Raw genomic sequence first — 14,544 nt, 5'->3', positions numbered from 1 at the left:
CCCTTTTGCTCCTGTGTATTTTTTTACCAGTCTCTATGTGGTCACTTTCCATCTTTGGTTATCAGGGTTCTCTCTAGCTAGTCTTCAGTTGGTTTTTCTGTATTTTAGTTGTAATTCCAATTTGGTCCTGGGAGCATGTCAGTGTAGCATCCACTTACTCTGCTGCCATTTTGGAGTCCCTTCTGCTTTAGTTTAAAGTCACTTATAGGAGAGCAGTTTGGAATCCCTTAAAAAATCATGTTCTTAATGCCTTTGAAGATCCTTTTTTGATTTAAGTTTATGGGATGGCACTTGAATACCCCTGATAAAAATAACTGGCATGGTTAAAATTCTGTCATGGTGTCGGCCACACGCTGAAGTGAAATATCCCAAGGCCACTTTAAACTGGAGTAGCAGAGGCTTCTCATATTCCTTGGAGATGGCAAAACTCCAAGGATAGAATGGTTTGGAAAGAAGAGAATGATGAGCACACTCTTATCCATGCTCATTTCCTTCTCTTCTTGTAATTTAGGCTGGAAGGCGGGGTGAGAGCAGGAAGGTTTGGAGTTTGACCCAATGAGACTGAAATAATTCCAGCCTTACTTACCACTGTGATTAGAAAAAGTATTTAGTGGACTTCAGACTCAGTTTCTTTATACTGAAGAGTACTGTGCTACCTCTTGGGATTGAGTAAGATAAAAAAATGTAAATCAAAGTGCCTGACAATCAGGGATCAGTTTCCTCCTTCCCCCTCCCCCAAAGCCTACAGCCTCCCCACATCCTCCAGTAGAAGAAGCTCAACCAGAAGCCCTACAAAATAAGCCCCAAGGAGCTGCAGAGCTGTCTGCACAAAGAATCTGAATATCAGCTGTCCTCCCTGCTGGTGTCATGGTATTCATAAGAAGTTAGCAGCACCAACCTGGCATGAACCCTAATCAAAAGACTTCTGAATAGGAAGTGTTTCAATGGACCAGTGTGTCACTCACAGGTTCTGTGGAGAAGGGCCAAGGCATTATTCACAATTATTTTCTCAGCCAAACTCCAACCTAATATCTAGACTGAAAGAAAAGACTAAGTACTAAATAGTGATATGGTGTGGTAGATTGAAAAACATGACCACAATATTGTACAACTTCTCCCACCAAGAACCTATTTCCCCAGGTTATGGCCAATCATATGGCAGAAGGGGTGGGGTAAAAGTTCCAAAGCCCAAGCCTCAAAAGGCCATGCTGTTCCCACCATCGCCCTCTTGGACTGCCCTGCCTCCACACAGGGAAGCCAGGACAAGACTTCTGGATGGCAAAAGACTGCGTGAAGAGGAAGGCCCAGTGACAGCCAGCATCAAGGTCCCAGTTGAAATGTCAGATGACTACAGCTGCATGAGTGACTCAGGTAGGAACGGAAGGAAAACCACCCAGCCAAACGTAGCCTAGATTTCTAACCCACAGACTCATGAGAAAGAATGAATTCTTTTTGGCTACTGAGTTTGGGGGCAGCTTGTTGAGTAGCAATAGATGACAGATAGCAAATGCTACCATGACTCAGCCCTGCAAAATCAGTGACTCTGTGGTGCATAATGCATATGCCCTTTCTATATTTGAAAATAAAAATGTTTATGTGGATCTCACACAATATGAGGCCTTCAATGCCCTGGAATTACCCCAGGTGCTCTCAGGGAAGGAGAAGCAGCTTGAAAACTCAGTATTTCACAGAAAGGGCCCAGCACCACGGTTCTGCAGAGTGGGAGCCAGCTCTGTCTCCAACTGGGTAGTGACTTTTCTCACCAATGAGGACAGACCTCTGGCACATCACAAGAGCCAGCAGAACTATATTGCTCCAACAGGGAGAAGTTAGCCACCCAAGTGGGGCAACACAGATCCCACAAAAGGAAATATGGATACAGAGGCTCCATTAGAGAGGGAAAGCATCATGAGACTTCAAAGAGCACTGTGCTGTGAAGGGAGGCAGGGCTGCACCAAGGCACATGGGTGCCTGAGACAAGTCAATATATGGCACCTTTCAAAAGGACTCTGTAGACATTTTCCAATATTTATAAAGAGGGAAGACTGCATGCTGTGTGGTGTAAGGCAGAGAAAGAGGACTATTGTCTAGACCAGTGGTCAGCAAACTGCGGCTCGCGAGCCACATGCGGCTCTTTGGCCCCTTGAGTGTGGCTCTTCCACAAAATACCGACTTCTGCACATGGGCCACGAAGTTTCAATTGCACTGTATGTGCGCGCCCGCACGTGGTATTTTGTGGAAGAGCCACACTCAAGGGGCCAAAGAGTCGCATGTGGCTCGCGAGCCGCAGTTTGCCGACCACGGGTCTAGACCATCAATTCAGTTCCAGATCCTAACTCGCATGCCCCACTCGGCAATACAGACCCACTTTCCTCAGAAGGCAATTCTACCACATCTTCTGATGGCATGCTCCAAGTACTTTCTGCTCGTATTCCTTCTGCTACTAACACATACTCTTCCTGGCATGCATTCTTGTAAATAGTTTCCTCCACCTTGTTATAGGTCTAGTGATGATTCAGTTCCTTTTACAGATTGGCACAGGGCAGGTGCCTTCCAGGTGACCAGGCCTCTTAAACCATCCCTATGGCTGGGGCTCTCAAAGTGTGGTCTCTGGGTCAGGTGCATCAGCATCGCTTGGAAAGTTGTTAGAAATGCTAGTTATGGGCCCCACTCCAGACCCACTGAGTCAGAAACTCTGGGGTTGGACCCAACACTCTAGTGTAGCAAAGTTCTCCAGGTAATTCAGATGCCTGGTAAAATAGGAGTTTCTATTTTAAATATATTGTATTGATTTCAGAGAAGAAAGGAGAGGGGGAGAGGGATAGAAACATCAATGATGAGAGAGAATTATTGATTGGCTGCCTCCTGCGCACCCCACACTGGGATTTGAGCTTGCAACCTGGGGATATGTCCTAACCGGGAATTGAACTGAGATCTCCAGGATCATAAATTGATGCTCAACCCTTGAGCCCCGCTGGCTGGGCAAAAATAGGAGTTTCTTAACCTCAGCCACCCACTGGAATCACTTGGGAGCTTTGAAATGACTGATGTCTGGGTCCCACTTGACTAATTGTAATTAAATTGGTCAGGAATGCATCAGGGCAAGAAGGGGTGTTTTTAAAAACTCTGCAGACGATTCTAATGTGGGGACAAGGCTGGAGACCATGACCCTACAGAGAAGCAAAGGGTTTCATAGAACTTAATGGGCAGAGGAATTACTTATCAGAGTTTTGTTAAAAGTGGCCTTGAGCTTAAGTGGTTTCATATTTTTATATAACGAAAGCCAAGCTTTTCATTTATACAAGGTTCACTTCAGGCCTCTTTTAACAAAAGAACCTGATCATTGTTATACCTTGGCTTGTGTAGACCACATGATGGGTGGCTTGAAAGGAAATCTATTCACCCTCTAGCTGTTAAATAGAAGAATGGAAGACTAGGCTGAGAAAAAAATGCCTGTAAGCACTGTGATAATCTGTGAAAAGACAAAAGCATTTGCCAAGACTTGGCAATAATGAGATGAGGAAGAATGCAAGGGAAAAACACATTAAATTTCAAGCCAGTAAGAACAAAAAATTTGTTATCAGTTATAGCATGACACCACGAGACAGTGATGCCTCCTTGACAATAGAGATTCTGGATTACACACTTGGGCTGGTTTTTACCACCAAGTAAATTTGTATTAGAAGCAAATGTCTTATAAAATTTTCATTTTTGGTTAAAACCTATCTAAGTCCATTTTTACTATTTTCTACAAGTCTATATTTTCTAAAACCATGATCTTGCACCCAGGATTTGGTTAACCATGGTATCTTAAAGACCACACTTCTGTTTACTTTGATTACAGGTCCAAGTTAAGTCTAAGATTTTGTAAAAAAAAGTCTTAAAGTAGGACACATGTGCCCTAGAAGAAGACAGAACACAAGAACAATGTGGGAGTCAGAAGAGGCTCCTGGCTAACCTAGGTCTAGTCTCTTGGTCACCTAGGTCAAAGGTCATCAAGGATATTGGTGAAAAGGATTTAGACCCTGACATCAGAGCTAAGAATCCCTTACTGAAATTAGTGCTTCTCAATTAAAAAAGAAAAATACTAAATTTATTTGGTGACATTGGTTAATAAAATTACATGGGTTTCAAGTATACTATTCTATAATACATCATGTGTATATTGCATTGTGTGTTACCCACTCCAAGTCAAATCTTCTGTCACCACATATTTGACTCCTTCTACCCTTTTCTACCCACCCCCACCCCTCTTTTCCTCTGGAAACAGCATACTATTGTCTGTCTATTGTTTTTTTTTTTTCTTATTTTTTCACTTGTTGCTTTCAGTTTTATATATGTTACACATAAGGGAAATCAAATGGTTCTTAACTTACTGCACTGGTTTATTTTGTTTAGCATGATATTCTCAAGATCCATCTACGTTGTTTCAAATGGCAGTATTCCATTTTCTTTCTGAAGGCTGGGTAGTATTTTCTTAAGGCTGTATATATGGACCACATACATCTTTTTTATTCAATCATCTATCAAAGGACACTAAGGTTGTTCCCATGTCTTGGCCAAGTGCATCTCAATTTTGAATGTGCAAACAAAAATCTGGGGACTTTATTAAAATACAGGCTCTAATTCAATCAAGTTTGCAGCAGATGCTGGACCTTGGACCACGCCTTGAGAGTGTTTTGGAGTATGTAGTGGACATGTGCAAAGTGTGGGGCTGGGCATGCGAGTAGGGGAAGGGAGGCACCAACTTGAGCCCCAACCATGGGATTCAAATTTTTCAGATCCATGGCTCACACCTACCTAGTGGGATGATCCTGCCAGGAGCCTGTTTGCATGAATGGCTGAGAAGAAACTATCCTAAAGAAAGAGAAAATCAGGAAGACTAGCCTAGTCTAGTGGCTTGAAATCAAAAGCTACTATTGAAGCAGAGCATTGATGCTGAGTGTGGCCAGGTCTTTGCCTTCAGGTTTGCATTATAGCACCCAAGGACTCAGGGTTGAGTCTATGAGAGGAATAGTAAGTCAAAGCATAAAATATGAGAGCACTGTTATCTCTAAAAATTTGGTAAGACATTGCAGAGTAAAGCTGAGTGTTTGACACCTCACCAGGAGAGGCTAAACAGAACTTCTGCAGACAGAAGCAAGGCTTTTAGGGGATCAGAGGCCCCAATGAAGCATCATAACAAAACAGGAGGGATTACAGGGATAAGTATCTCAGAGAGTTGAAGTTCATAGCTGATTTCCTATATCTTAGTGACTCACTACACAGGATAAACACCATCTATTATGAACAATCCCTGTAAAGAATCTACTGTAACTGAGGCCAAATGGACAGGCCGAAGCACATTCATATACTGGAATAAATTCATATCTGGCCCTGAGAGATTTCTTTGAAATAATGGTGTGGCTACATCACTCATTCATTCACTCATTCATTCCAAGAAAGCCTCCATGCCAGGTGTCACACTAGGTGCCTGGGATCTAAGGGCAGCTAAGACATGGCCTCTTCTTCTCAAAGGGTAAGGGCACAGCCACATAAACAGAATACTAACAACACCAGGGGAGGACTGGAAGAGGGGCACATAGTGCAGCTACATATAGGAGAGTACATGCAGGGATAGGAGAAACCATTCATTCTGTCTGGGCTACGAGAAGACACTCACAGGCTTCTGAGCTGGACTTTGAAGGCAGGGGAGGAGGATATGTGCAGGAAGAAAAAGGGTCTAGCAGACAAACAGCACAAACATGGGGCAATGAATGTGCAAGGCTCATCTAAAAAAGGTGAGCAATTCCTTTGCCTGGGGTAGAGTTTGTATAGCACTGCTCACAAGGAATATCAATTTTCTCTCCAAATCTCTCAGTGTACTACCAAGCAGCCATAATTCCGATATTCTTCATGCAAACCCCAATGGGCTTCAAGAAAATAGATGAAAATTCCATATTAAAAAATGATGCCAGTTTAAAAAGAAATGTTAGTGCTTTAATAATGTCAATCAACAAATATTTGAAGAACTGCTATCTGTAGTATGAACATTGGATTCTGTTCTGCTTCTGCCACTAGTCAGCTGTTGACCTTGAAAAAAATCACTAAACTACTCTGTGCGTATTTTCTCATCTCTGAAGTGAATAGATCCCATCTAGGAGGTTCTTTCTCACTCTCTCAATGTATGTGTTCAATGAAACAAGATCAAATCTCTCAAAAACATCAAGGAGAGGAGCAATAATCAAAAATGGCTTCACCAAGACTGATGGGAAATCCCCAGGAATTCTTGACATCCCCCCACATCCGCCCCAGCAGCAATGCAGGAAATTTAGTCCACTATCTCCAGCAGACGCAATGGAACCGTTTCCTTAATGAAACCCCCCTGCAGTCCCAGATGCTAAGCCAGAGGCTTTCCTTTCAAGCTCTCCCTCAATTACTCCATTCCTCCCATTTCCTTCCTCTCCCTCAATCTGGTATAAAATCCAGTAATTTAATGAGCAGCATGCACTTTCCAAGCACCCAAGTATGTGAGGAACCACTGGTAATCCTGAAAAGCATGTGGGAGGAGATCTTGTCATTCCAAACCAGCTCATCAGTATGCTAAGGCCAATGAAATGGAATGGATTCTTCTGATCTAGTAAACTGGTTAAACCCAATGAAACAGATGCTTCTAATGCTTTGTACCATTCTTAATAATATATTTTTACTTAAAAAAAAAGGGGGCCAGGTGTTATTTCAAATGTCCTTCCTCCCCTATCCACAATGACAAATACTCTGAAAAATTACATGTCCTTGATATCCAACAAACTCCTGACCCAACTGAACCAAGAATCTGACTAACACCAGCAAGCTTTGCATTTCACACTCAAGTGCCAAGAGAGCTTCCCTCACTGGCTCTCCATTCTTATGCCCATTCACATACGCATCTCAACTTAAAGCTCTACAGAAGCTACTGCTCTGTTATTTGTTCTTGCTTTGCAGAACTCCCCAAGGCAGAGTAAATACCAGCCATAACTTCGCAATAGGTTGGATAACCATCCTCAAGGACATGCCATTTTTGGTCAATATAAAACGATTTTTTTTGCAACATATCATTTTCAACCTTAATATCCTATGCTTTCAAAGTAGATTTAGTTTTTGGTAAGGAGAACAAAGTGAATATTTGGTTTGTTCTAAGAACTAATATAAAATAGAGGTTTAGCGTCCTCATTGAAACCTAAACTTCTTTTAGAATAAAGTAAGCATTAACAATGATAATATAATAATAATAAAAAGAAACGCATATGAGTTTAAAATGACTGACATCCTTAGAAAAGATAATGTAACTAGAGTTATACATTCTGCTAGTAAAAAAAAAAAAAAAGCCCAAGATAATTATTACTACTGGATTGTGCATACTCTAATAGCTTAGCTCCTGCAACCCATTAAAGACCAAGTTAATTGGTGGGTCAGGTGTATTCTACTAGGGAAAAAGAAAACACAGTGTGATTATTGATAGCAGGAGAAACCTGTTCATCTTTCCAGCTTCAGCTCTAGTGTCACAGGGTTTACTATCCATTCCTATGCAAATATAGGTAAGGGGAGGAGAAAAAGAGACACTGTGTTCAGCCTACTTCTTGGCATTGTTCATTGAAATTTAGAGTTGGGAAAGGGTCTTAGAAATAATCTATTCTAACTTCTGAATTTTATATATGAAAATAGAAAAGCCTGTTTCACTTAAGTTTCACTAGAAAAGAAATGGATAGCCTTTTATAGAATTTTCAACAGGGAAAGAAAAACTTCAAATAATAATAAACAAGTAAGGTAAAAATATTGAGGAACTAGAGTAGGTGACGACCTACAGTTCATCTGCAACATGATCCATCAGTTGGAGAACTAGTGGATTGCCAAGTGCTATAAATAAAGTTTTCAATATGCAATTCAGAAAAACACAAACAAAAAGGTGTGGCTGCATAAACCTTGGGGAAAACAACAAAAATTGTTATGTAAAATTAGTTTTATTATGAGATTTATTACATTCAATTTGAGAATGGGTGCTATTTTCAGGTACATTTTGATTTAACTTTATGTTATTAATGTAGACTTCCTCACAAAATTCACAAGCATTTCCAGTTAGTTACAGTAAATTGTAAATGCTAGTTGCTCAAAAACTCAAGAAACATGGGGCCAGAAAAAAAGGTCTACGGCTTTAATCAAGGGCATGGCGACTTAAAAGTAAGATAAGGAGACTTTGTGTGGAGTAAAGGAGGGCTGGTATCCTTTGAATAGGAAGACACTGAAATACAGAGTACTTGAAAGTATCTGAATTATTGGCTTTTTTTTTTTTCCCCCAGGATATTTGGAAGAAGGTAAATACACTTTTTAGGAGGGGGGATGCATTATCTTTTTGTATTATTGAGCATCTGGTTATTTTATCCTTCAAGGCACACCTGCATATCATTCACCCACAGTAATAATCACTGATGAATACACAAAGGATATATAACAATCGAAGGTGAGCAGACCCAGCTCATGATGGGTGCAAGTGGACTCCTGATAGATCCACTGGGCAGAAACTTGGACCCCTTCTGGGCCGCGTTCCCAGACTGCAGCCCCTCCGTTCAGTTGGAAAGTCCTGATTTGGTCTAGATTAGAAGCAGGTAGCAACTGTTTCTCTGTTAATCAGCCAGAGAAGCCTGTGGTCTGGGAAGGCTGGCTTGGAAACTACAAACCCCAATAGCTCCTTAAACTGGCAGGTAAAGGGTTCTCACCTTGCCAGTATTTTGTCTTTCTTTCTTCCTACAACACATGTAAATTTTTTAAAAACCACAAACGAGTTCCAAGATTCCTGCCTCCTTCTAAGTAAAATAATATCTAAGAGAAATCACAAGAGGATCTTCTTAGGTTTCTGCCAACCTTCCACGCATCTAAGTGGTCCCTAATCACAACGAGAACTATACTTCACTGGTTGACCACAGTTTTGAAACAAAAATAAAGATATATCTGTGCAAAGCAGAAGTCAATTAAATATATATTCTTCCCTCCATTTTTTGGACTTACAGTCATTACCTAGAATTACCTTTACATAATAGATAAACTTCAGCAAGTTATTTAGATGCTCTAAGCAATTGTTTTTTAAAAGCGACTTTTCAAAACGAAAAAATGCATTTTTGAATTCGAACAGCAATATTTCATTTTAATCGTTATTTTAGCAACTTTTTCCAACTTACAGCGAGTTTCTCGGACATTAGGACTGTGCCGTGCCCTCGGGTTGTTCACTAATCTAATTGGATCTATAGCTTGTTATTTAGAAACTGACGGTCTAATTCGTCTTTCTACTGAGAAAATATTTAACTGTTACAGCTTTGGGGTTTAACAAGCATTTTAAAAATATATATGCCCAACTGTACTGACTGTCCTTCCCTGAATCATTGCAGTAACTTATTTGATGTTATTGTCTTTTGTCCCGTGGGTCTGAACCCGCCGGGCAGAGACGGGATCCATTCGCTAAATCCCCTCGGGTTTGACGCCTCCTTGGGGCGGCCTCCACTCTAACCGCGGTGTGACCTCCCTAGCCCGGACCATTCAGCCTCCAGTTTCTCTTAACACCCGGCAGAGGGGTGGATAGCACCAATCGCTCAAACCGCATCTTTTGGTCCAAACCATCCGCCCTTTCTTCTTTTGGAATTTAAAGGCTAAGCTTGCAATTCCGAAACTTAATGGTACTTGGGTTCTGGACTGCCCTCGCCGGTGACCGGCGACCAGGGCGGGACCGGTGGAGGGCTCCCTTCTCCCGTGGCTGCGCGCAGCGCGCTCCAGTCCGCGGCCCGGGACCCGCCAGAGGAGTGGGCGCTGGAGGAACGTTGCGTGGACAGTCCTACGCGGGCCCTTCGCGGGATGAAGGGTACCAGCTCTTGCCATCTCCGGGGACCTGTTTGCTCCCGGCAAGCACACCACCCCCTGCTAGCGGGCTCTCCTCCTTCCCTTTCGAGGCGAGACGTCGTGGCCAGTGCCACCATCGCCACCGCGGGGCTCAGCCCAGCCCCCGGGCGGCCTCGCGGGCGCTCGTGGAGCCGCGGCGCCGGACTCCGGGGGGCTCCTCAGCCCGGCTGCCTGGGAACTGGTCTGAGTGTCAGGCAGGTCCCCGAGCCCGGAGCCAGGCAGAGCGGGTCCGCGACTCCAGCCGCCGAGGGCAGCCTCAGTGCCATCCAGGGTGGCGGTGCCCGCGGGCCCCTCCAGCTGCTCTTCGAGGCGCGCGTCTTGACCCCGCGGCGGAGAAAGGCGCCACGACCCCCGGCGCGCGGAGTGAGACTCCCGCCCCAGTTCCAGCGGAGGCGCGCCTCCCCGCGTGTCCCCCGCCCCTGGGTGTGCTCCCCGCCTCGCATCGCGGCCTCGGCCAGCCTAACCTGTGAGCAGCAGTCCGCCGAGCAGCGCGCACAGCAAGACCCCGGTGTCCCAGCAGGAGACCATGGTGAGCGCGACGGGGCCTGCCCGCCTGGTGCCCGCGCTCCTGGCGGGGACCGACCCAGCCGCCGAGCTTGTCTTCCCGCTCTCCGCCGCCGCCGGCCCCGCACTCTGTTCCCGCGCCCCGAGCGCCCCTCTTTGCGGCTCCAGTCAGGGAGACGCCACTGTCGGGTAATCCTCGCAGCCCTGCGTCCTTGGCGGCTGCGCTGCAGTCCCGGAGCCGCTCCAAGCCCAGCCGCCGGGGAAGAGCCTCGAGAGGTGTCCGTGCGGCGCGCTCTGAGCCTCTAGCGGACCTCGATGAAGAGGAGCCGAGGGCTAGGGCCGTTTATAACCTTTCCCCAGCCCACTTCCTACCCCGGCACCTCCTTCCAGTGACGTCAAGGGGTCCCCCACCCGTCACCCTCCTCCCCACCTACCCTCTTCCTCCGGGACCTCGTTCCCTACGGCTGCGGACGGGGCGGGGGCGCCGGGGGCGGGGGCGGGGGCAGAGCGCGGGCGTGCGGGGTGGCACGGGCGGCCCGGATCCGGAGCGCGGTCGGGGCAGGTTCTGGGTCGCGTTCCCGGCCTCTAACCCGCGTGCCCTCCTCCTTCCTTAGAGCTCAGGAAATCTCGGCAGGCTCCCTCCGCCCGGCTGGCTCAGCCCCGGGGACCGCCCGAAGCCGGTAAGGGCACAGGACTGGAGCGTCACCGCACAGCCCCCGGCGCACAAAGTCCGACGCACGGAAAGCTGGCCGCCGTGTCCATGGCACCCAGGAGTGACGCTCAGTCCGGCTCCCCCTCCTTCCTTGCTCTTCCTACCTAATCCAGCCGCCGCCCCTGCGTCCCCCCCGCGTCCCCCGTCCCCGCGAGCTCCCTGAATGTCCCCACACGTCGGAAGATGCCGGACACCTTCAGCACCCAGGACTGGACCGGGACAGCCCGAGGGCACCGGCCGCCTGCCTGGCACCTTTGGGAGGACTGCGTCACTAGAGAGTGCAATGCGTCGGTGTCCTTTTTGGCCGCCGTTGCACCCGCCCAAGATATTTCCGAAACCCTCCGCTTCCTATAAGCAAAACAAGGAATAACATCACGATACCTTTTTAAAAGCTGAGGAGTGAAACTGCAAATTGTAAAGGCCGGGGTCATGAACTTTATTTCCTAAATGCTCAGGAGTGAGGGGCGAAAAAACAACAACAAAAAAACCTTTCTGATGGCAGCTGGCTGCGGAAGATGAGTGGCTGCTGCTTTTCGAGCAAAACCCGGTGAAATTACCTTGAGGCACTAGGTCATTTGTGATGGCACTCGTTCCACGTTGTTCCTCAATTTTGTTCCCATTGCCTCAACGGCTGAAGCATCCTCGCTGTGCCGGGAAACACCGGCGCTTTGAAAAATAGTTCTATTGGAACCTGCCAGATGGTCTGAGAAAAGGAACTGCGATGGCTCCAGAACCGGGCCAGCGGCTCTTCCTGAAGGACAGGACTACCACCCCGCCTGGGAAAGTTGGGCAACCAGAACTTGCCACACCTCTGGGCGGCAGAGCAAGGACAGGTCTCTGCCGCCGCCGCCCGACGCAGGAAACGCGTGTCGGAGCACCTGGCGCCAGGGCCACTGAGCCACGGTCCCTCCTGGTTTAAAAGGAAGCTTGTCCGCCGGCTTCGCCACCCTTGTTCATTTTTCCCGTGCGCCGCGCCACGCTCCCTGACTCCTTTCCTCTACCTCCCCCAAGCCTGATTCCTCAGAAAAACCACAGCTCATTCAGTCAACAATTAGTAAACACGCATCACAGGGCTGGAAGCTGACAGCGGATCCTTCCAGCGATTGGTCTCCCAACCGAGGTCACAGTCTGGAGCACACCCGGAGGGCCTGACTGTAGCGCGGCTTGTCACTCCCTGCTCTCTCCCAGGGAGAGGCCGTCGGCATTGTCCTTGTGCCACCGCACAGGGACCAGGCATGGTGTTAGGGCCAAACACACTGGAATGGGAAGATCTCATCTCTGCCTTCTAAGGGAGAATCACGCAAAAAGGCCAGGACGACACAGTGCAAGGATCACAGGCAGGGCTGGCTGAGGCTTACGATGGGCAGAGAAGAGGTGGTCTGTTCTGAGGACTCAGGAAGGACACTTAGCTGATTGGGGGGATGTGGGGGGGGGGGAGGAGCGGTCTACAGGTTACCTACAAAAATTTAATACAACTTTTCACATGTGATTTGATTTAAAAAAAACCACAAACAAACACGCAGAGAGACAACACTCCAAGAACCTGCTGTCAGAAGTGAATCTGCATGGACGCTGTAAAGCCAGAACAGCTGCAACAGACTTCATAATCTAAGGTGCCACTCAGCAATGCTAATATATTGCTTAAGTATTTAATATTAAAAGAGTCATGGTTGAATCTAACTTAATTTACACCCGAATCATTCTGCATTGAGTGGTTCTCCACAAACTCCCCAACTACTCTTTGGAAAAGTTGCAGGCTTTCAATGATAGCCAGCAATTTCTTTACTGTTTCTTCTTTTGTGAGTCGCATTAGCATCTTCACAAAGAACTCAAGGTGCTACAAGTTGTCACAAGCCTTTGCTCATGATTTCATTTTAGCTTAGATAAATTTTAGCGTTGAGATAAATGAACATCTAAGCTAAAATGATGGGAAATAAAGGTATCTCGCTCAGCTACCCCCCCCCAAAAAAAAAGAAGAAAGAGAGAGAGAGAGAGAGAAAGAGAGAGAGAGAGAACACATTTGAATGAGAATGGGCTACCGTATGCTCCAACTAAGTCACTAAGGAAGAGGTTTTATAGATAATAGTGATGGAAAAGATCAATTTCAACATGCCTAGTGGGTATAAAAAGCTATTGAAGTGTACTATCTGCTTAGTTCCTGCTCACATACAAAAGAACATTTCATCTCCTGCAAAACCAGACACTCTCTCTTGTTATCAGCTATAAACATTCTCTTGGGGATTCTTTCTAGTCCCTATTCAGAGGCACACTGTTGGTAAAACCAACAGCTTTAATGTCCAAGACTGAAAAATACTGTGGGAGCATCAGGGTGGGAGACGGGAGAAAACCCAGGCCCTCATCTTCCTACAGTCAGCCAAGGGCGGCGCAGGCTCCGCTGGCAGCTGCTGGGGCTTAATCAGGAATCTCAACCCCACGTGGGCTTCGGACCGAATTAAAAACATACTCTGTGGCTACACATTGCGTAACATAAACATGTATGGTTGGCCACAAGAACCAACTGATCTTATAAAATCCTGCCTTGTTATGTGAAAAGACACCTCACAGTACATAGCACCGTGACAGCTCAGGCTCCTTGGTCTGAGAAGCACTAACCCACAAACCTCAGGTATCTAGTTCTGCTGATGGAGTTCCTTAGGGGCCATCTCCTTTCTGCCCCACAAGCCCCACTCTGTTCCCGATTACCTGCTCCTCACACCGTTTAGTGCTGCTGCTACTTATCTCGTTTTGATTTATTCAGGGTTTCAGCTCCTTTCTGAGGCTGTGTCCCAGTGCTGATTAGCCCTAGTTAGCCTTGTATCTCCTGATACTCCCCAGGGGCTGTGACATAATACTTCTCTTACTGAAACCTAAGCTCAAAGGGGCTTTTTCTGTGGGCTACTTCATATATTGCACTCTTAGGAGAACCTATTCTGGGTTAACACCTCTGAGGCTTTTTCACAAGGGTTGTGATCTAGCTATGCTTGGACAGCCCTAGCTTGACAACTCAAATTGCAGACCCTTATACATACTCTTATTAAATTTCTTGTTTGATTTGGTCCACCCTGCTGGCCTATTGAAATCTTTCTGCTCTCCATTCTGCCATTCAGTGCATTTCCTGTATCTCCTGTTTCGAATTATCCACAAACAGGATAAGTGTGACTTCTGGACCATCATCAAAATCCTTAACAAGGACAGAGCTGAGTGAATGAGTGGATGGATGAGTGGGTGGATGGATTTGAAAAGGTTGAGTAAACCAAAGTACTTGTGTCATTATCTCTAGATGTATGTTCATCAAGGGAGGCTGCATGTTAACTGGTTAATATTTCCCATGTCATTATTTAGTAATAATTGATAGTCTGAGCAAGAGGTAATAAGACAGGTAAGTATTTTTCAAAGTACTCTAGGGAAGTTTTTAAGAAGTCCAG

The 14,544-nt window shown here is 46.1% G+C and overlaps 1 protein-coding gene across 3 annotated transcripts in view; it reads right to left on the bottom strand.

The window, feature by feature from the left end:
- FLT1 (fms related receptor tyrosine kinase 1) overlaps positions 1 to 10,795 on the bottom strand; it is a 204,534-nt gene extending 193,739 nt beyond the window's left edge. For 2 of the 3 annotated variants that reach the window (XM_036299247.1, XM_036299248.1), the window contains exon 1: positions 10,368 to 10,795. In XM_036299247.1, the coding sequence (XP_036155140.1) occupies positions 10,368 to 10,431 (64 nt within the window). In that variant the 5' untranslated portion in view covers positions 10,432 to 10,795. The remainder of the gene's footprint in view (positions 1 to 10,367) is intronic. The other variant, XM_036299249.1, reaches the window with a different exon arrangement.
- Positions 10,796 to 14,544: the final 3,749 nt, after the last annotated feature.

The sequence above is a fragment of the Myotis myotis genome, unplaced genomic scaffold (genome assembly GCF_014108235.1).
Source record: "Myotis myotis isolate mMyoMyo1 unplaced genomic scaffold, mMyoMyo1.p scaffold_m19_p_3, whole genome shotgun sequence".
NCBI classification, from domain to species: Eukaryota; Metazoa; Chordata; class Mammalia; order Chiroptera; family Vespertilionidae; genus Myotis; species Myotis myotis.
This window is presented reverse-complemented; position numbering and strand designations above follow the sequence as displayed.